Source organism: Microtus ochrogaster, chromosome 8, assembly GCF_000317375.1.
Source record: "Microtus ochrogaster isolate Prairie Vole_2 chromosome 8, MicOch1.0, whole genome shotgun sequence".
NCBI classification, from domain to species: domain Eukaryota; kingdom Metazoa; phylum Chordata; class Mammalia; order Rodentia; family Cricetidae; genus Microtus; species Microtus ochrogaster.
Window position 1 is genome coordinate 68094711 of NC_022015.1, and position 21643 is coordinate 68116353.

Here is a 21643-nt window from a genome sequence, read left to right on the forward strand (position 1 = left end):
AGAGGGAAACAGGGGCCCTTATTCTGGCATTGTCTCCATTGCTTGTCACCCTTGGCTGATCTCTGCAAAGGTGGAGGCCTTCGAAGTGACAAGAGCGTCCAGCTGGAGCCTGGCCTGATGCTATTGTCTTTAGGAGCTGGGTATGTGAACCCCATTTGTGAGGTCATCAGCGCTCCCTCAAAGGGTCTCGTGGTCTTTAGAACTTTCCACTGCCTCCCAGGAGTGTGAGAAGATAGACTTATGCACTTTGGGATCTTGACTGCGTGGAAAGTCTAGTCCTCTGGCAGCTAGGGCCTGGTGAGTGTGGTGAAACCAGCTTTCCTGCCTCTCAGAACGCTAAGTTTTCTGGCAATGTTCCCATATAATTTAGCCTGTCTGGGGAAGCCCAAGCCTTTTCCTTCCTTTTTTTTTTTTTCTTCAAGGCCTAGACTAGCAATCTTCTCCTTCCTGCTCCCCCCCATGTGAGTTTCTGACGTCTCCCCGGAGACTCGCATTTGGAAACTTTTCCGAGCCAGTGAAGAATCAACTTGGAGCGCTTTCCTTGCCCTGACCAAAGGGAATATTGTGTGTCACGGAATGGAAAGATCTGAATAGCACTATCACATTGAGGATAACAGGCTACTTGCCTGTTTTGGCACACAGCCCAAGTTTGCTTTGCTTTGCTGAATGTGGATACAATGGGTTCTGTTTGAACAAGAAATCATGTGTAACAGACGCTTTTGCAAAACCATGGCCACTTAGCGGTCACTTCCATAAAAGTGGGTTTCAGCCGTGGGCTTCAGCACAAAAGTTGCATCTGAACTTTTATACCGTGTTGGACTTAATACATTTGTAAGTAAAACTTCAATTTTAGATTAATTTTCAGTTTACAGAAAAGTCACGGTAGTACAGATGGCCCTCATATGCTGCACACTGTGACTCCCCCTAGTTTTAATGTCTTACGTTAGAATATCATGTTTGTCAATTAATGAACTAACATTGTTTTCTGTTTGTTTGTTTGAGACAGGGTTTCTTTGTGTAGCCCTGGATGTCCTGGAGCTTGCTCTATACACCAGTCTGGCCTCGAGCTCAGAGACCACTGTTTCTGCCTCTTGAGTGCTGGGATTATATATGTGGGTGGTTATAATCGCTTAATACTAATTTTTAATGTGTGTTTGTATGCGTGTGTGTGTGTGTGTGTGTGTGTGTGTGTGTGTGTGTGTGTTAGTTTTCTCCTTCCACCATGCGGTTCTCAGGGGCAGAACTCAGGTTGCCAGGCTTGATGGTAGGCACTTTGACTTGCTTAGCTATCTGGCTGGCCCTGATACATTCTTAAAACTAAAGTTCGAATCTGTTGTGGCTTGACTATGGGATGTCCTTTATAGACTCACCTAGTGATCCGGCCCCAGTCCCTGCTACTTTTCTGCTTCCTGTCATGAGACACACTGCTCTGCAGTCACCTCCACTTTGTTGATGCTCAGCTTCACCATGCACTCAGAATCAATGTGGGTTCATGGACTGAAAACTCTGGGTCCCTGAACCCAACACACCTCTTCTCCTTAGGTTGCTTCTTTGAGCTCTTTGGTCACAGAGATAGAAAAATCTAACACAAGATTTTATTCATATTCCCTTAGCTCCCCCCCCAGATGTCACATATTATTTTTAATCCGTATATTTTTTAGACTCCTCATAGCTGCTAAGATTTCTCAGACTTTATTTTTGATGACCTTGATAGTCTGAAGTAAGGCTGGTCAGGATATGACATGCATGTCCCTCGGTCACGATAGCTGTGTTATCTCTTTCTTATGGTTAGCCTGGGGTTAAGTAGCTTTTGGAGGAAGACCATCGAAGTAAAGTTCCATTTGGGGATCATCATCCTTATTGTGTGTACAGCAGGACTCGTCACCATCGCTGCTGATTTTCCTTCTTACTTCCTCTCTATGGTCTACTCTTTGGAAAGAAGAGACGAAGTACATGCCACATGCAAGGGGTTTTGCTTTGTCTCCTGGGTAGCAGAATACCTCTGTGAAGGTTTTTGAGTTCTACTGAACAGAAATTTGCTTCTTTTCTTCCATTTATCTATTTAAAAATTTATCTATTTATTAAATAGTCTATATAATAAAGTCTCATGGATACCTACTTTATAGTATAATAGAATCTGTTTTGTTGCTTGGATTGGAAGGTCTTCAACTGGGATCTGTTTTCATTTTGATATACCTATCTTTGCAAGCTTTAAAAAACGACCCTATCCTATAGCAATAATGATGAATATCTTGCATATCACCATAGAACCTTCATCTGGTGATGGATGGAGATAGAGACAGAGACCCACACTGGAGCACTGGACTGAGCTCCCAAGGTCCCAATGAGGAGCGGAAGGAGGGAGAAGATAAGCATGGAAGTCAGGACCATGACGGGTGCACCCACCCACTGAGATAGTGGGGCTGATCTATTGGGAGCTCACCAAGGCCAGCTGGACTGTGACTGAAAAAGCATGGGATAAAACCAGACTCTCTGAACATGGCGAACAATGAGGGATGATGAGAAGCCAAGGACAATGGCACGGGGTTTTGATCCTACTTCATGTTCTGGCTTTGTGGGAGCCTAGCCAGTTTGGATGTTCACCTTCCTAGACATGGACGGAGCGGGGAGGACCTTGGACTTTCCACAGGGCAGGGAACCCTGACTGCTGTTTGGACTGGAGAGGGAGGGAGGGAAATGGGAGGCTGGGAGGAGGGGGAAACTTTTTTTTTTCCTTTTCTCAATTAAAAAAAAATTAAAAAAAAACAGCTTTCAAAAATCGCTTTGGGACTGGAGAGATAGCCCAATGGTTAAGAACATTGACTGCTCTTTCAGAAGACTCAGGTTCAATTCCCAGCACCCATGATATGGCTCACAACAGGCTGAAACCCTTTCTGGCCAATGCGTAGACACATGCAGGCGAAACATCCATTCACATAAAATAAAAACTAAATTTAAAAATAAAACCCCACCTTGTGGCACTCTGAGATCCTCAGCCTCACCACACTCATTGCCTGTACCAGCCCTAGGTATTCTCAGAATAATTTTGGTTCCTGGGACTGGAGACGACTTCAGAGGTAAAGGCCTGTGGGTAAAGCTTATTGCTACTGAGGCATCTCTGGTCACTGATCCTGTCAGCTGATGACGTGAAGAAATATGTGTGTATTATCAGCCTAGTATCTGTGTGCAATGATAAATATTGCTCTTTGTCCACGTGTATCTGTATTCAACTGAACATGAACTCATATTGACTCTGATTCCAGTCTGCTATGACGTGTATCATTAGAGCAGCTTCTCCTTGTTTAAATTGCCCCAAAGCTGCTGCACCAAGTGACCTGCTTCCTACTGCCCATCCTCCACCTCCTTGTTTGATTCCAGAAGTAGGAGCAGTGAGTGGTCTTTCTGCCCCCTTGTCTTATGGCTGCCACTCAGCTCCAGACTGATTTAAGCCAGGGCCCTTTTTCCTCCCAGCCATTCAGTGAGATTGTTCCCACACTTTAGACACAATCAGACACTTTTTAAAAAAGCACAACTTACACTTGGTTTTGGGATCTCTTGACCCGTTGAATTTTTTAAAAAAAATGTATTGAAGTTCATTCTTTGTGTGATAAAGTTTTCTAGGTTTTGACAAATATATATTGTTGTGTAGATAGCATTACAATATCATATAAAATATTGTTGTGGTACTAAAAATCTTTTGTTTTGTCTAAGGGTCAATTCCTAGTCGTACCAAAACAAGAAGCCCCATACACATGTATTCTCGCTCACCTATTTAAATCATTCTCTATTTCCAAGAGTCTCAGGCTACACTGATATATTTGCTGTCTTTCTAGTAATTTGATAGATTAAGGTTTTAATCTTTAAATATTTTCAGATTGTTTAATATTCTAATATGAAGTCTTATTTTTTAAGTTATATAGGTATTAAGTATTCTAGGTCAATAGTCATTCATGTTTGTCATACTTATAGTCAGACTAATCAGGTTCTTTAGATACATAGAGATTGTATTCTGCATAGATAGGTAATCTTCAATCACTTCAAAGAGCTGTAGAATATGGCATTTAAATAACTTAGGGTTCTGTTGATGTGACACTGGATTGCTCCTGCCAGCACCGATCTATTCCCAAGAGAATGTTGAGCACCGAACACACTCCACTGGGAGCTTGTTTTCTTCTTGGCAAAACTGGTCTTTGGGCAAGGAACTGCCCATGCCACGACCACTGATAAAATGCATGATGTCTGGACAGAACATGCAGGATACAAGCAAAAAGACTGCCAAACCTTACCAAGACCGGGTAAGATGGTTCTAAAAAATTTTCCTGTCTTGGAAAATGGTCTGTCAATTATTCTAGGCCTTAGCCAATGTTGGTTGCTTCAACATTGCAAATGAGACTTTGGGTGATTGCTCATGCAGCCAGTTCTCTCTGTCATCTACTACACATTTTGGAAGCTGCTTGATTGTACTTCCTGCCTACTCAAGTAATATTATCTCTCTTCCCAGGCCTTTGATGGGGTTGAAGATTAGATAGTCATAATTACTTTCCTCTTATGATTTAGCCATGCCATTTCTAATATAAGACTTAGACTCATTAGGGTAGAATGATTACTGAAACATCTAGCATATGTTCCTTCATTAATATTGTTTATGTTGGTTGTAATTATAGTTTTTATACTTGATATTTGTTCTTATTATATATGGCTTTGTATTAGGCTTAGAACTCTTTTAATTTAAACAAAAGGGGGAGGTGCTGTAGAAACTCTTTCAGCAGTAGCCTTTAAGATACCAGCCCACCTGTGCCCGGCCTCTTATACTATAAATGACGATGACATAAAGTGCACTCCATGCACTCCGCGTGTGTTCATTCAGAGGACTGTGATCTGTGAGTCTACCTCTAAATAAATAAACCTTTCTTATACACACTTCTGAGCTAGTGTGGGATTATTTTGTAACTTCCATCTTCTGGTGAAAATTAACAAAATCTCAAGACTGGATTTTGTATTGCTTTATAATGTATATTTTCCCCCAATTCAGAGAGCACCTTGACTCACTATTTTTATGGCATTGCTACCAGTGATAAAAACCCATTTTTAGTTCTTCTCTCATCCATTACATCCCACCTGCTGTTTCCCCTCCCTCCACTCCTCTGAGTCTCCCTCCTCCCACCTGCCCTTTCCCCCAGATCCGCTCCTCCTCCTTTCCCTTAACACAAACAAACAAAAACAGGTCTCCCAGGGATATCAACTGAACATGCCATAACAAGTTACAATAAGACTAGTCACAAAACCTCATATCTAGGCTGGACAAAGCAACCCAGTAGAAGGACAAGGGCCCAAGTGCAGGCAAGAGTCAGAGACACCCTTCCACTACCACTGTTAGGAGTCCCACAAAAACCCATTCTTTTCATACCCTTTTTACCTTAAACAGGGCATGGTGGTCACTCCTATAAATGCTAGCCTTTGGGAGGCTGAGGCTGGAGGGTTGCTACAGGTTCAAAGCCAGCTTGAGCTACACAGTGAGAACCTGTTTCATCAAAACAAAACAGACAAACAAAAAGACAACAAAAACCAAATAAAACAAAAAATCCCAAACTAAACAAAGACCCCTTCATTAAATCATGCTATTTAAAAAATACTAAAGGAACATAACATCTTGAACACTGAAATACTGCAAAGAGTCTTTCAGTATATTCACTCATAACAAAAGCTGAATGGATAAATACAGGCATTCTTAGAACTGGAAGAGCAAGCCATTTCTACAATAGTTACCCTGGGCATTTATTTATGATACATAAAACCCGAGTACCTCTTTTCATGAGTTTTATCAAAGGACTACTGTTTTAATGGAGGCTTAGAAATGAAACAATATGGAGACCAGAATGCCCATTGTCCACGCAATTCAACCAGCTGCTTCCCCCCCCCCTGCCCTAGGGATGCAGACATTGCATCAGCCCTGAGTCTAATGAGCGCGGCTTCTGCCTGATCACTACTGCGTATATAGAGAGCCGCAATGCGTGATGTACATTGGATGGAGTATATAGTCCTTCCTGACTTCTGTCATATCAAAATAAAAGGAGATGTGATGTTGCTTCTCAGTTTTGCTCTACAGACAAATTGCTTGGTGAATCTGTTTATCTTGCTTACACTGGTGGTTTTTTTTTTTCAGGTTTGATCGGCTTATTGCTCAATCACTTTTATTTTTCTTGCAAATGATCTCTTTCATCTGACCATTCAGGGACATGCTTGACCTGGTATTTTTTTTATTTTTTTATTTTTTTGCTCTGCCATTGTTGTTTTGTTTTTGTTTTTGTGAGACATGGTATGTAGCCCTGGCTATCATCAAGTTTGCTGTGTAGACCAGACTAGCCTTGAACTCACAGAGATTTGCCTGCCTCTGTCTCCTGAGTGCTGATATTAATGCCAGTGTTACCATGCCAGGCTTGACTTGTTTTGTAATGATCCATTTGCCAGACTACATTTTTTTTAGGCTGAACCTTGCCACAGTTGAACACTGCTACCCTGAACCCCAAGCTATTGTAGCATATGGATACAGACTCAGTAAACACTGACCAAGCTCTCAGCCTCAGTTCTACCTTGTAGCCAGTGCATATCATGAATTCAGCGTCCACTCTTGGTCTAGAATCACTTTCTAACCTTTTATTTCAGGAAGCTCCAAATGTTTAAATTATAGAGAAAATAGTACTTCATTTTCTCTTTTAATAGCTCACCTGTGTGCATTTATTTCATCATGTATCTCCAACGGATAGACTTAAAATTATAGCCGCAACAATATTATGCTTAAAAATGGAAAATAATAATAATGCAAAATAGCCAATCAGTGTTCAAATATTCAACTCTCTTGATTTTTTTAAGGCGTTGTGCTGTATATTCTAGGATGGCCTTGAACATGAGATTTTCCTGTCTTATCCTCCTGAATGCTGGGATTATAGGAGTGGGCCACCACGCTTCGCTCTCTAGAGCGGCCTGATGTGTTCTGTTGTTCTGTGTCAAATATTTCCATTGAAATGGTATTTAGGTGTAGAAACCCCTCCTCCTTCTGTCCCTCCCTCCACTCCCTCCCCCCTCTCTTCTTTTACAAAACAACTTCAGACAGGATGGTTTATGCGTCCATCAGAAGATACATAATGAATGTGTTGTACCTCCTCTGATGATTATTACATAAACACATGGTGTAATCAGTTGTTGGAGAAACAGTGACAAGCAAGCACTGTCAGTGGTGTTCCTTTCTTCTCTGTAAGCCTTGAAAGAGAACTTTCCTCATGAACCATTGAGTTGTATGGTACAGTTTGTGTAACCCAGGTGGTGGAGTGTTGCTATCCCCCATTATAAACACTACCCATCCATGTTTACATATCAGATGAGTTCAACCCATTGTGCTTATTGTTTTGATTTTTGCTTCCACTTTTCCCACTTGGACTAATGGTGTCTCCCTGGGGTTGGCCCCTCACTCTGGTGTGGCCCTAGCTGTTTTGGATAGCAGTCCTGTTTTCTGGAATAACAAAATGCTTCGGATTCATATTCTCATATGCTCTCTGCCTTAGGCTTGGGCTCAGCTGTGTTTCCAGAGAGTCTGGTTCATTCTGGAGAATAATAGTGCAGATCCCAGCCTTGACGGTAGGTTGTATAAAGGAGAATTGCTTAAAGAGGCTGTGTCCACAAACCGCTCAAACTGCACCTATATGGAGATGTTAGAATGTTACAGGTCCAGAGGCCAATTCCCTTCTTTCGGGTAGTTAGCTCCTTGAAGCCACTTCTTGCCCATCTGAGTGTCAGAACTAACAACCTATAACAGAACAGCTAAAATCCTTTGAAATCTACTAACTTAGCAGGTGCTAACTTCTACCAACTCTAAGCTCAGAATGCCATCAGATATCATCTTGGGATTCTAGAACAGCCTCCCTCCCCATCTCTTATGTAACTGTAAAATCCATTTATGGATTGCTGGGAGCTAGGGGCCTACTAAGTTTCAAATGTTTTTATCTATTTGCCTCCGGTAGTCAGTTCTGACACTCAAGTGGGTCAGGAGTGGCTAGCCCAAGATAAGGTACTGAGCCTCTGGGACTGCAGCAATCCCAGTTTGCCACATCACTGTCTTTTGATTGGTCAAGCAGTCTTTGCAGACATAGCTTCTTTCTCAGGAATTAGGAGGGAGTGGTGGTGACCCAGGAAAGGCAAAGTCACAATCTGTGAAAAAGGAAAGAGGCACCAGGCTGGTGGCATATTTGCTTTTAAATAAATAAAATCAACCAACATTGTGGAAAACTACATATAGCAGTTACACTATTAACATCTTTGGCTAATAAATAGTTAAGCCTTGTTAAATACATTTGCACTTGAACAACTGATCTCCAGAGTGTTGTCATCTTGCAGAACTGAATTCTCTATGTTCATTAAGTCCCAGAATTCATCTTTAAGAGTAGGAGTTATTTAACTTTAGATGCTAAGGGAGGGACTGACATAATGTAGGAGATTGAAAGTATAGGAAAAAAAAATCAAGCTTTTTTCTAAGAACGTACGTTAAAAATACATTCCATCAGTAAAAGGAGGACTGGTATATTTAGTTGTAGCAACCCCCATCTTTCTTGAGTGCCTTTCTTACTTTCTACTTTCTTTTGGAAAAAAAAATCCAAATTATAATGATGGAATTTTTTTTTTGTACATTTGTACAGAACACTGAATTTTAAAGCAATTTTCAGGCCTTTACACAGCACTTTGATCCCTGCCATCTCTCCTGTAAGCTGCTGCTCCTCACATGTGAGATAGCATGCTTGCCTACCATGCTTTGCTGATACCAAGGAGCTGAGCAATACAATTATAACATAGAGCAAACTACCATCAAAATCGTTAATGGCTGGCAGACGCTTTGTGTACGATGAGCTGGGTGCCAAGGCTACTTCCACTACTACGTGTTCACTTCAGGTGGACTTTAGTTTTTAAGAACAAATTCTGTGTGGGAGGGTGGGAGAAGGGTGTGGGGGGGGAGCATGTGTTGCGGTCAGAGGAGAGTTTTGAGAGAGTCTGTTCTCTCCTTCCACAGAGGATGCTGAGGACTGAACGCAGGCTCTCAGTCTTGGCAGCAAGCATTTTTATCCACTGAGCCTTCTCACCAGTCCGGAACTTCACCACATTTTTAGGGAGTCCTGGTAACTGATGAGATTTCGCCTCTCCTGGCTGAATCAGAAGTCAGATATTAGATTTCTCTTCTCGACCCAGCCCCATCCACTGCTGACCAAGCCAAAAAGACTGAAAGAGAAGGAATCAGACTTTTTTAAGAAATCTTTAGTCGAAAGAATCTGAGTGGGACCCGAATTTTAATTTTTCATTTTGATTGATTGATTGACTGATTGACTTTTCGAGACAGGGTTTCTCTGTGTAGCCCTAGCGGTCTTGGAACTCCCGCTGTAGACCAGGCTGGCCTGAACCCCAAGAGATATGCCTTCCCTCTGTCTCAAGTCCTGGGATTAAAGGCGTGCATCACCACCAACTGGCTTTGATTTTGTTTTCAATAGATCACTGTGACCTGGTAGCCTCAGTGGAGGGTTCACTGTTAGGTGTGGGTGAGTTCCTGACCCTTTCTTCGCTATGGCCCTTCCATTAATCACGCCCCCCTCCCCCTGGCGTTGGTAGTTCAGTCTCCATCCTGGAGTACACAGATTATTTTATAGGTATTCTGTTTTTTTTCTAATTGTCCCCTAAATAGTAGTGGTACGTATGCGATCACAAAGTCTCAAAGATGACTGATATTTGCAAATATCCCATTATGCCACTTTAAAACAATGTTACTCTTACAGGACAAACGTCAAACCAATATTCATTATTAGAAACGTAGGTTGAACTGGCCCTAGAGAAGGCATTCAGTAGATTTTTCATTTAGTGTAATTAATTGCTCTTCTAAATGCAAAATCCTGTAATTATGCACAGAAAGACACAGAAAGTCTTGTGATACAGTTCTAGATTTAGCTAAGTACCCAGAATTCCCTGAGCACATGCTGTGTGGCAGGCACTGCCCTGTATGGACCTCTAAACTGAAAAGTCAGCCCTGCCCCCTTATTATCTGTAGTAAAATAGTGTAGCAGGCTGAAAGTGTAGACGAGGATGTACTGCCGTCAAAGCAGTCTTCAGTGGTCACAGGGTAAAGGCTTTTGTGCAGAACTATGTCTTGTGGTATAATTAGCTTCAGACACGACCTCTCTGCTATAAAAGAAATACAGACAAAAGCAAAACCCAAAGCAAACATGAGGCAGGAATCCAAAGGCGGTGTCTGCAGTCCTGCATTGCTGCTGTTCACAAATTTGCCCTTACCCGGTGTTTAACTGAGTACCTGCACTGTGGGAGGAGCTAGGGTTGGGAGCATGTTGGCAAACAGCAGAAACTGGACTCCATGCTCTGTGGCATGTGAATAGGAGCAGGTGGCTCGTTTCTTGCTATCTTGGTTTGATGGGATGCCCGAGGTCTCCTTTAACCCTCAAATGCTAACACATATTGTTTGCAGCAGCCTTTAAAGGAGCAACTGTTTACGTGCCTTCTTCCCTGAGGCCCAGCCCTTGTCTTCATTTCAAAACAAGTTCATAGATAGTTTCAAATTTATTTGGTCAGCCTCTTGCCTACATTTTGGTCACCTTGCAAAGTCTGGGAGTGGCTATCCATGCTTATAGGACTGGAGGTAGGGAGTCAAAGCTGGGCAAAGATGGGTGATTTTTGTCTCTTGAGAGGTGGCAGAGGTACCTGGTGAGCAGTTTGCTCTGTGAGGCTTTCCAGACCGTAATAAGGCTTTCCCTGCAGCTGCTGGCATTGCTTGAGTTCTTCTCCAAACAGAAAGGATTGCTCATCAGGAAGTGATCAGCTTCACCTGGCAGGAATAGCCACACTGGCCTTCCACAGGCCTTGACTATCAAGGGCACAGGTTTCTAACTATTTGGCTTCGTAATTACAGACACAGAGTTTTGTTGTTATTTTTCCCCTTGCAGTAAAAAAAATTTTTTTTAGGGAGATAAAAACAGATTTTTTTTTTTTTTTTTGTAACAGAGAGGGTGAGAGGTATATAAAAGAAGGGGAAGGAAAGGGCCTTGAACACATACTGCTTCAAGCCCAGGAAAAAATAAACTACAACCCGTTACAACCCCAGTAAGCTTTCAAGTAACTAGGGAAATGAACCGCCTTACTCCTCTACCAATCTGTATTTCTAGTCAATGAAAAAGACAGAAGCTTTGAGAGGTTCCTTCGGAAACCGGGCTGGCTAATTTAGCCCCTCCCACAAGCCCTAGGGTCTGTTATATCTCTGATCCGTGAGTACCTCTCTCACAGAAAGCCACCCCAGCAAGCAGAGGCAGCAAAAACAAAAACACCCAAGACAAACGAGGAAAGAGGAAGAAAACAAAAAGCTGCCCCTTATGGAAGATATAAAGGGTAAGACCAGAACTGATTTGATCCAAACCCTTCAGGGGAAAAAAAAACGCCCAATTCCAGAGCAAGTTCTTGAAAGGCAAAGGCAAAGCGCCTGAATGAACTTTCCCACTCCTCCTGAGCGAGGCGGAGGGAGCTTTGGGAAGCAGAGCTCCGGGCTGCCGTGCAGGCTGGCTCTTGATGAATATTCATAATTAATTGGTATGCAGATCTGCTTTTTTCCCCTTTCTTAGCGGCAAGTAACTGTTTTTCAATCCTCCAGTACCTAAAGAGGCAGCTGTTTCATCCGGAGTCAATCTTGTCTCGGTTTGAGTCCCTGGTTAGCAGATGCTGGTTTCTGCGTGTAGATTTGTTTTGTTCGAATTTCCTGCGTTCTTATTTCTGGGACATTAGCAAAGGTTCCTGCTCCTTCTCTGCCGGGAGTTGGACAGGCTAGTTAATGTGGCAAGAGACTGTCACAACAGGACCCTAGAGTGCGCCTTGTAAAAAAGACTGCGAACTTCTTGAGCTGTGTGGGGGAGTGCGCTTGTCCCCACAAGCGAGGGAGAGAGGGCTGGAGGAAGGAAAAGGAAGCGATCCTCCAAAAAGAGCAGGTCGTATCTGACTGACCACATTAGATTTTGTCTAGGAAACTACAAGGGCAGACTGGATTGCACAAATGGTGTGCAGTCTCTGCCTTTTTACCTCTTTTGGGCATTTTCTGCCAGGACGGAGAGCCAGCTGCTTGCCAGTTCTGGGGAGCCAGGAACAAAGGAGGGAATGTAGGGTCGCAAACCCACGTCATGGCCAGCTGCTAACAAGCTCACAGGTTTCTGTCACAGGTTGCAGAGGGGACTGGAGGATAGCAAACAGATTTCTTCCTGATTAAAGTAGAGTCAGCTGTGTGGGTTTCCTAAGTCTTTACACTGTGCTGGGACCTGTGTCCCCCTTTACCGTGCCTGCTATGCATCTCTCTCATCCATATAAGGTAAGTGCTATCCTTATCGTGTCTGTTTCCTGTAGAACGAAGAGGGCAGCTCACCTTGCAATCCGATCTGGTACTTAGGAAGTGATAACTGTGAATGCAGGCAGGCATTCTGTGCTTAGGCAGTGGGAAGCATGGGTGCAGGGACCTGGGCACGGCTACTGTCTACTCCACGCTGCCGCTCTGTTCAGAGGGCTCGCTGGGACACAGAGTCTGGATCACTGGGTTCTAGGCTTGTGGATCTCTGAAGCTACTGGGGAAGAGTCAGTGATGGACTCTAGTCTGTGAATGAATTCCTATTTTTGCAGTCAAGTTTCCACTACCAGTTTGAGGTGGTGAATGGTAATTCTTCATGGGGGAGAGACAGACTTTGTTATTATGTATGGCCTTTACCGAGGGAGAATCTGAGCTTGGAGGCAGGACTCAAACATCTCTCTGTCAAAAAGTCTAGATCTGAGGAGGTTCCTCTACTTCTGGTTTCTCTTCTGAACAAGCGTCCCCACCCCCAAGTAGCCCTCAGCAGCCACTTTCAGTTCCCTGGGGAACTGGTATTTCCTCTTGCCCGGTCTGCTCTAGGGCACTTTCCTCTATCTTGAAAGCATAGCTGACCACTTTCCTTCTTCGTCCTGGAGCCAACCCACCTCTGTTTGACTTCCAGTGCCATCATTTGTACTGTGAGCCTCAGCTTCTCACCTATGAGTTGAGGAGAATAAACCTGCCTCAGAGGGTTATAAGGATGGAGGAACGATCTACACGAAGTTCCTAATGTAGACCGTGTACTCAATGAATGCAGATTGCTGCTGTTGTTCCTAGATTTTTCTTGAGTATTGCTCTCCCTTTAAGCCTCTCCCATACTTTCACCTAGGTCAGTACCTGCCTTGGATGTTTCTACAATACCTCACCTTTAATGTTTAAGATGGCACCTGTTTTCCTTATCTTTGTGTCATTTTTCAGCCCCAAATGATAACTTCTATATTCATCTTTGGATGTATGATATCCAGCGTACCTTTTTTCCCCAGCCTTAACAGTCATGGTCACTTTGTTGTTCATGCAGGCAGAGGGCTGGGAGAGAGGCCTCAGTCGTGACAACAGGGCAGAAGGCAGCTGTGGGGCTAACACAGTAGCCTCAGACATTCAGCAAGAATCCTGAGCCTAGGTACGACTCAGGAAGAGCCACAAGACAGTCGCGGGCTGTGGCTGGGCTAGCAGTTTCACCACACGAGGTCCACAACAGGTCTCTGATGTCTTTATTACAAATCAGCTTGGTGCTCATAAGCCACAAGAAGTCCTGGGAGTTGGTAACTAGCCTCTCAGAAAAGATGCTAGTTTCGTCTAGAGGGTGGGGCTTCACAGGCAAGTCTAGAAGTTCTTGTTAGCCACAAGCACCTTGAGCTTCTTAGCAGGCACTCAATAAGCTATTGCTATTCTAGTTGATGTTCATTCAAGAGCCCAAAGGGTTTACAAGGGACCTTTGAGTTTGTAGTATGACTCACCCACCCCCGATTGATGCGTACAACTCCTAACCAGTCCACAAACAACTTTCTTGGTAGATACTCAGAAAAACAAAATGCCCCCTACCTCTAGGTTGATGGTCTTAATTGACGATGTGACTTGATGCCAAGACACTCGGTTTGTCCAGTAGCGCTCTGGATGAGCTTCAGTCTCTATCCCTACTCAGCCAGACACCAAAGTGGAGATTTTTAGGATCTCTCCTAGCATACCTTTACTGACTCTGAACAAGACACCTGGCTTGATAGAGCCTCTCTAGTCCCACTTTGTAGAACCCTTGCTGTTGGAGGCAGTGTGTTATGGTAATGAAAGAAATGCAAACACTGCCGAGCCTGGCCCTGGGTAAAATCATAATGTACACTGTTTGTTCCCAGCACCCTCTTTTCCTCTTCCTGGCATGCCTTCAAAGCCGTTTGACAAATAGTGTTTGTCTGCCATTTGTAAGTACCTGTGCCAGCTCCTTGGGATATAAACAGTCTGCACATGATGTGGCAGGGAAGGGAGACATATGAAACCAATTCTAATGGAAGCCAGACTCTGTCGAGTGCTAATAATAGCTCACATTGATTATTAAGAGCCAGGCATTGTAATGTTTTATGTATTTCCTCTCATCTAATCTTCTCATCAAGTCTTTGGTATGGATTTATGTTTGTCACCCTTATGGAAGGAAGTCACTCGGCCAGAGTCACTCAGCTGGTAAGAGGCAGAGGGACCATTTTTGGCCAAGCGGTCAGTCTGTAAAGCCTGAACTAGCAAACGAGTCCCCCGCCTTCTGAGAGCCACAAGAGCGGTCCGATGGCAGTGCCCTGAGGAACGCAGCTCCTTCGACAACTTCTCAGAACACTTCTCAATGCGCCCCTTTCAGTTGGCCTTACAAGGTTAAGTGAAGTGCAGTACCCACAGAAAGCCCCTTCCTTCCCAAGTCAACAACGCCCAGGGAGTTTTTCTTTTTACGAAAGCTGCAGCCTGTCCTGTGGAGTGAAAAGCTCCCTCTCGTTTCCACATTCCGAGCAGGACCTACTTGCTTCCTACCCTGGAGATTCGAAGGCAGAATTGCAGGGAGTCTTGACCATTGTTGCGGCCAGTCCTGACAATTGTAGAGAGTTAGGGATGACCAACCATGCAATTAAGTAAACATTTACAGAATGATCAGCTGCACATTAACTGATGTCCTTATAATGATTTCCCTCCATAGCAACCGAGTAAGTGATGAGTTACATCTGGCCGCAGCAATTGCAATTCGAATTGCTTTTAATTGGCCAAATCGTCTTTTCCTCCCCTGTGGTGCTATAGTTGCTTCTCTATTTTAATCAGTAGTTATGACCAAAGGAGAATTTAATTCAGGTGTGCTGGGCTCGGCCTGCGCGGGGTGATGGAGAGGTCTGCGGGAAATTATGTAGAGTTTATTCCTTCAGATATTTCAGAGAGGCCAGATCTGAGAGTAGCCCTTGTGGTGAAGAATCATCAGGCATCCTGACAATTTGACGGAAGGTGGGAGGGGAGGCATGTGCTTAGTTGTGTGTGTCCATGTGTGCGTGTGTGCATGCATGTGTGTTTCTGGGATGGCAGTTTTTAGACCTTAACATGCATATGCATCTTTGAAGATAATAAAATTCAGATCCCTTCAGAAGTTCTGGGGTGATGCTGAGGTCCTACAATCCTCTCACAGACCAGGTGGTGATGCTGACCCTCCATAGCAATCTGACTGACTGTGTCAGAAGGCCATCTCTTAGTCTGGGGGTTTATTTGGTACCCATGGGTCCACCTCACCCCTCCTTCACCCTGTACTCTCTGAGCTGCTGTGAGGAGCCACCAAGTATCCAAGTCATGCAAGATAATGGGAAGCCAATTCATTTTTACTTTCAGAAAAATATATGCCCTATGACAGGATGTTCAGCCTCTAGTCTGCTATAACTTAGAAACAAGCCCGCCTTTTCAGCACACAATCTACTGCAGAACAAAAAGCCCTTCTGTTAGAGCTCATAAATATCTTCGCATTTAAAAGGTTTGTTACTTTTAGTTACGTGTATGTGTGTGTTTGTGTGGATATATGCATGTTACTACAGGTGCCCATAGAGGCCAGAGACCTTGAATCACCTGAAGCTGGAGGTACAGCAGTTATGAACCACTGACATTGGTGTTGGGAGCAGAACGCAGGTCCTCTGCAGGAAAGGACATGCTCCTAACAGCTGAGCCATCTCTCCAGGCCCAGTCTCAACTTTGCTCTGCATTTCCCCATGGCTCCCAGGTCCCCTAAGCTTCCCTTAGTCTCCACTTACGCTTGAGCAGGGCTTGAAGTTCATGCGTGGCTGCCTACAGAATCCTGTGCTAGACCTAGGCGTGTCAGGGGAGCTGGGGGCTGCAGAGACGCAGGGCTCGAACACTGGGCATGGTCTGTGGGAAGGATCCCAGCTGCAAAGGTAGGAAAGTGGATGCAGAGAAGAATGCTGGGATTTCTTTAGGTTTTGGAAATTGAGGAATTCTGAGCAGAAGCCATTGTTGGAGAGGTAAAGCTGAGGAAGATGTTGTTTGATGGGCACACAACTTGTACTTTTTTGATTCTGTACTATCAAATTATAGAGACCAATTTATAGAGCTTGATCAACATGAAGAGGGGTTTCCTTTTTTTTGAATTTTTATTGTTTTATGTAATAGTTTTTGACCTAGACAAAATGTCTTTTGCACACACACACGAGGCCTGGGATCCTATTGCCTCAGACCCCTGGTATTGGAATATGGGCATGTGTCACCAAGCCTGGCAAAGGAAAATGCTTTATAAAAGGAGAAAATAAGTAACAATGACATTTCAAAACAAAATGGGAGAAAAAAAAAGACTAATACCCTTGAGGTAGAGATGAAGGAATGTAAGGAATTATTTTTTTGCGGTCAAAATTCAAGGAATCATTTCAGAGATGTTTCTCTTGGCCTCATACAGAGTATGTGTACAGTTCCCCAGTGTCCACGGGGAAGCCAGTGGTCCAGTGCCTACCGTGAGAACTCCATGTAACCCCGATTAGGGTGAGGAGAGGGCCTCGAGAGTTGGGGGTCTGCCCCTCTCATTTCACCTTTCCCAGAGTACTACCTTGAAGGAAAATGATAGCGCCGTGATCACCAGGCTGTGTACAGTTTTAAAGTCTGGCTTTAGACAGGGCGTGAATCACAGGTATTTTCCATTCGTAGCGCACATTTCACAGTCAGTAGTAGATTTAACAATTTCCATCTTTTGCAACGCCCCTAATACACGGCTGTGCAGGAGCTTCTTCCCTATAAGTAGGGGTGCACTCTGAGGATGGACTCCTAGAAGTAGGATTACTGGTTTAAAACCCGTAAATATTTTCTGAAGTTTCCTGTCACCATTGCTAAGTTACCATCCCAAAGCCAAATTGGTTCCCAAGGTCAAGTTAGTTCCCAAGGGGTGGACCCTTTGTTCCTCTGGGGCTCCCTGTGTTCTGGCATTCCCAACAGTGCTCATGATTGGTTCAAACTAATTGTATCAACTTTAGAAGTCTTTGTAACTTTTTTAGTGACTAGGAGTCTTTCTGGTACTCTTCACACAGTATGTTTAGTCTTTTGCAAATGTCTACAGTCTTTTCCCATTTATTACTAGTTTACATTTTATGTTTTTAGTTTAATTTCCTAAAGATATTTAATCTTCCGCCATACTTTCAGTAGTTTTGTGGAATCTCTTCCTAGTGGTTTCATAATATTTTATACTGTTTTTAATCAAGAGATCCAACACATTTTTAAAACAGCTTTGTAGTTTATAAGTAGTTTGATACTGTATTTTTATTACCTCCTTAACCCATGGTAATATGTTTTAAGTTCTAAATAATTTCTATTTTTGTTTAGATTATTATTAATTTTTCATTTGCTTCTTAATAGTTAGAAGATATAGTTTTATAATATCTGAAATATCCTTGTAAACATGATGAGTTTTTATAAACCTGTGAATAGTTATGAATGTAATTTATTTTTTAAAACTATAAAATTGATATTAATCAGTTTAATCTCTTTAATTATGTTGTAATTTATCTCCAGTTACAATTTTCCTCCATGTGAAATTATAGTGTACCTGCATTCATTACGTTTGATAGCATGTTAGTGTGTGTGTATGTGTGTGTGTGTATGTGTGTGTGTGTATGTATGTGTGTGTGTGTATGTGTGTGTGTGTGTGTGTATGTGTGTGTGTGTATGTGTGTGTGTGTGTAGTGTGCATGTGTTTGCACGTGTATGGGTGTAGTTGATGCCCGAAGTTCATGTTAGTGCCTTCCTCAAAATCTGTCCACCATGTTTATTAAGGCAGGGTCTCTGACTGAACCAGAAGCTTACTTGCTGGCAGGCCAATCTGCTGTCTATATCCACCTGTCTCTCCTGCTCAAGACATGCATTCCCAGCTATGTCTGACTGTTTACTTGGGTGCTGCAGGTTTGAACTCAGGTCCCCATGCTCTCACAGCGAACATGCTTACCTACTGAGCTATCTCCCTATCCCCAGACTTCAAGTACTTTGAGACAATAAATGGTCTTGTTTGTGCTAATTTGTGGTAGCAGCCGTTATTAGCACACTAATATGGTAAGTATTTAATAAATGGATATGAAGTTACTTTAGTTACCACACAGATAGGTTTGGGTCACATGCTATTCTAATCACTTTATAGATGTTAATTTAGTTTTGAAACCACATTAGAAATCGGTGCTGTTTAATTTCACTCTTACTGATATTTGAGGAATGAGAGCAGTTAAGCAATTCAACTAATGTCTCTCAGTTGGAAAGTGTGGAGTTCAGACTCAAATTCTAGGCATTGGTCTCATTATTATTTGGAGATATGGTTCACAATGATCCTTGTATTTGAAACCTACAATGCGGTGGGTGCTAGTATAGTTCCATAATTGTGGACGATTGTCACAATCAATTTTTAACATTTTTGTCATTCCAAAGCCTCTGCACCCACTAATAATCACTTCCCATTTCCTAAGTGCTCCCCCACCCCTCCCCTGTCCCAGGCCCCAGGCACACACAGTCTGGTTTTCTTCATAGCTCCGTGTGTTCCAGCCATGTCCTGTCTATGACGTTCTGTGTCACATCACACTTTAGCTGTCTGTCTGTGCATCACTCGGTTGCTACGGGAACTGTTTTGTATTTGTTTTTTTGTTGTGAAGGATGCCGCTTTGCTTGTGTCTGGACAAACGTTTGTGTAGACAATACTTTAATTCTGTGAGTCTAAACCTGGAGTGGCATTGTTCGGTCCAGTGTGTCTATGTCTACTCATTTGAGGTACAGCTAGACCATTTACTGAAGTAGGTGCGCTGTTTCACACCCCAGAGTGTGATGTTCCAGTGTCTCTGTATCATGGCCAATACCTGTTGTCTATCATTGGTTAGAACCTTCCTAACAGGTGGGGAGTGGTGATTGGTGTGCTTTGGGTCTTGTTTCTGGATGGTTGATTGCTGTTCTTCCTGAGTTCTCAAGGAAATCATGCATCTTGTTTGGAGAAATGTCTATTTGGATTGTTGTTGGTGGAGGCTGTTTGTTTGTTCCCAGTAACCCAGACCCAAAATAAACACACAGAAACTGTATTAATTAAAATATTACTTAAATTATTAGCTTAAGAATATTACTAGCTGGCTCTTATATCTTAAATTAACCCATTTTGCCTACTGGTGAGGCTCTGTCTGGTGTCCAGGGTCTGTCTCTTGCTGCAGCTACTTGGCTTCTCTCTGACTCCACCTCTCTCCTTCTCCATCTGCTTGGAATTCCCACCTTGCCCTATTCTGTGCTGCAATAGTCCCAAAGCAGCTTCTTTATTAACCAATGGTATTCACAGCATACAGAGAAAAACCCCACATCAAATGGTTTTCCAATTTTTAAAAGTTTGACTTTTTATTGTTGATTTGCAATAATTCTTTATATATTCTTTTTGTTCAGATGTATGGCTTTCAAAAATTTTCTGTATTCTAAAGTTCTTTCCATTTTTATGATAACTTCTGCTATACAAAGTTTTACATCTTAAAGATATCCATATTTTCTTTTTTTTGATGTCATCTCTAAGAACTCAATGCCTAGTCCATGTATACCTGTGATTTTTTCCAATTTCTTTTATTGTGTGTGTATTTTGCAGTAACCGTGGAGGCCAGAAGAGATCATCAGACCCCCTGGAACTAGGTTGCTAATGGTTGTGAACCACAATGTGTGTGCTGGGAATCAAACCTGGGTCCTTAACTGCTGAGACATCTCTCTAGATGCCTATGTTTTCCTCAACATTTTTCTGGTTTTTATCCCGATATTTAGATTTCTGATCCTTTCTGTTTCTCCCCCCTCTCTCCACCCCCTCTCTCTTCTGAATATCCAGTTGCCGCAGCATCATTTGTTGAGAAGTGTTGCTATCTTTAGTGAATTGTCTTGGCATAGGTTGAGAATGAATTTGCTGCTCATGAAAGTCTGTTTCTGGACTCTCAGTTCTGTGTTCTCTCTAGACTGTCCTGGTCACTATAATTTTGGAGGGACCATCACAATAAGAAGTTCAAGTTCTATAACTTTATTTTCCTTTTCAAAATTGTTTTGAGCCCCTTGGGTTTTGAAATGAGTATTGGGATCATCTTGTTAATTTCTGCAGAGAAGCTGCTTGAGATTTTGATAAGGATTATACATTATACTGATAAGGATGATACATTATGCTGAACATAAATGTGTTTGGAGAAGATTGCCTGTTGTTTTATCTCCAGCACAGTGGCAATGCCTTAATCTACTGCTATTTCAGCCAGCAATCGCAACTCCATAGCTACTAGCCTGCTTCTGTACCAGAGACCTAGCTGCTCAGGCTGTATGTAGCCTGGCGGGAATTCTGCTCCTGCAGGCACTGGCTTTGCTGCTACACTAAAGGTAGCTTTAATTAAATCTCTACTGTTCTGTTTATAGATAAAGCTTGAGGCTCAAAGGCTGGGGTGGAAACCTGCTAGCTCAGAGAGGTTGAGCAGCACCTAGCTAACCTTCTGTTCTTGCTGGTGTCTTCCCAAAGCCCATCCTTCTGCTCTGCCAAAACAGAAGAGCTTGTGCCTCTCAAAACTCCTCCCTAACTCTTCTAGTGTGTCTCTCTATTTCTCCCCAATGCCCTCTGAGGCTCTGATTACTTTCTGTCAACTAGTTGCTAACTCTGCCTCCTGACCCAAGATTAATTTTATTTACTTAGTGCAAGGGCAAGCTTGGGGTTCACAGTGTGATTGAATATTTACCAACAGTTGTCATTTTAAAACTATCAAAGACAGGTGGTGATAGAGTTCTCAGTAAACTCAAGGCAGCCCTAGTACTGGATTTTAAATAGATGGATGAATCATCATAAAAATAAGCCTGCTTACCCCTGAACATGTGGTAGCTCTCTTTTTATCTCCATCTTTAACTTTTTCAATAACATTTTCTGCTTTTTAGACCATGGGTTTTAGGTTCATTTTATCATATTTATTGCTAAGTTTCCTCTCTCTTTTGATGCCTTTTTAAGAATAACTAGAGCCAAGCCATGCTTTTAAAAAGGATTTATTTATTTATTTTATGTCTATGGGTGCTCTATCTGCATGCATGCCTTTATGCCCGAAGAGGCATCAGATCCCACTAGAGATGGCTGTGAGCTACCATGTGGTTGCTGGGAATTGAACTCAGGACCTCTGGAAGAACAGATCTTAACCACCGAGAAATTTCTCCAGCCCCAGATGCATGCTTTTTTTTTTGTGCTTTTTTTAAAATTTATTTATTTATTAA

General features: G+C 42.8%; 1 protein-coding gene across 2 annotated transcripts in view; it reads left to right on the forward strand.

Moving 5' to 3' along the window:
* Positions 1-11377: 11377 nt before the first annotated feature.
* Positions 11378-21643, forward strand: part of Entpd1 (ectonucleoside triphosphate diphosphohydrolase 1) — an 84840-nt gene continuing 74574 nt past the window's right edge. The window contains exon 1 of one of the 2 annotated variants that reach the window (XM_013348112.2): positions 11378-11424. In XM_013348112.2, coding sequence (XP_013203566.1) covers positions 11409-11424 — 16 coding nt within the window. In that variant the 5' untranslated portion in view covers positions 11378-11408. Of the gene's footprint in view, positions 11425-11735; positions 12389-21643 lie in introns of those variants that run through there. The other variant, XM_026781691.1, reaches the window with a different exon arrangement.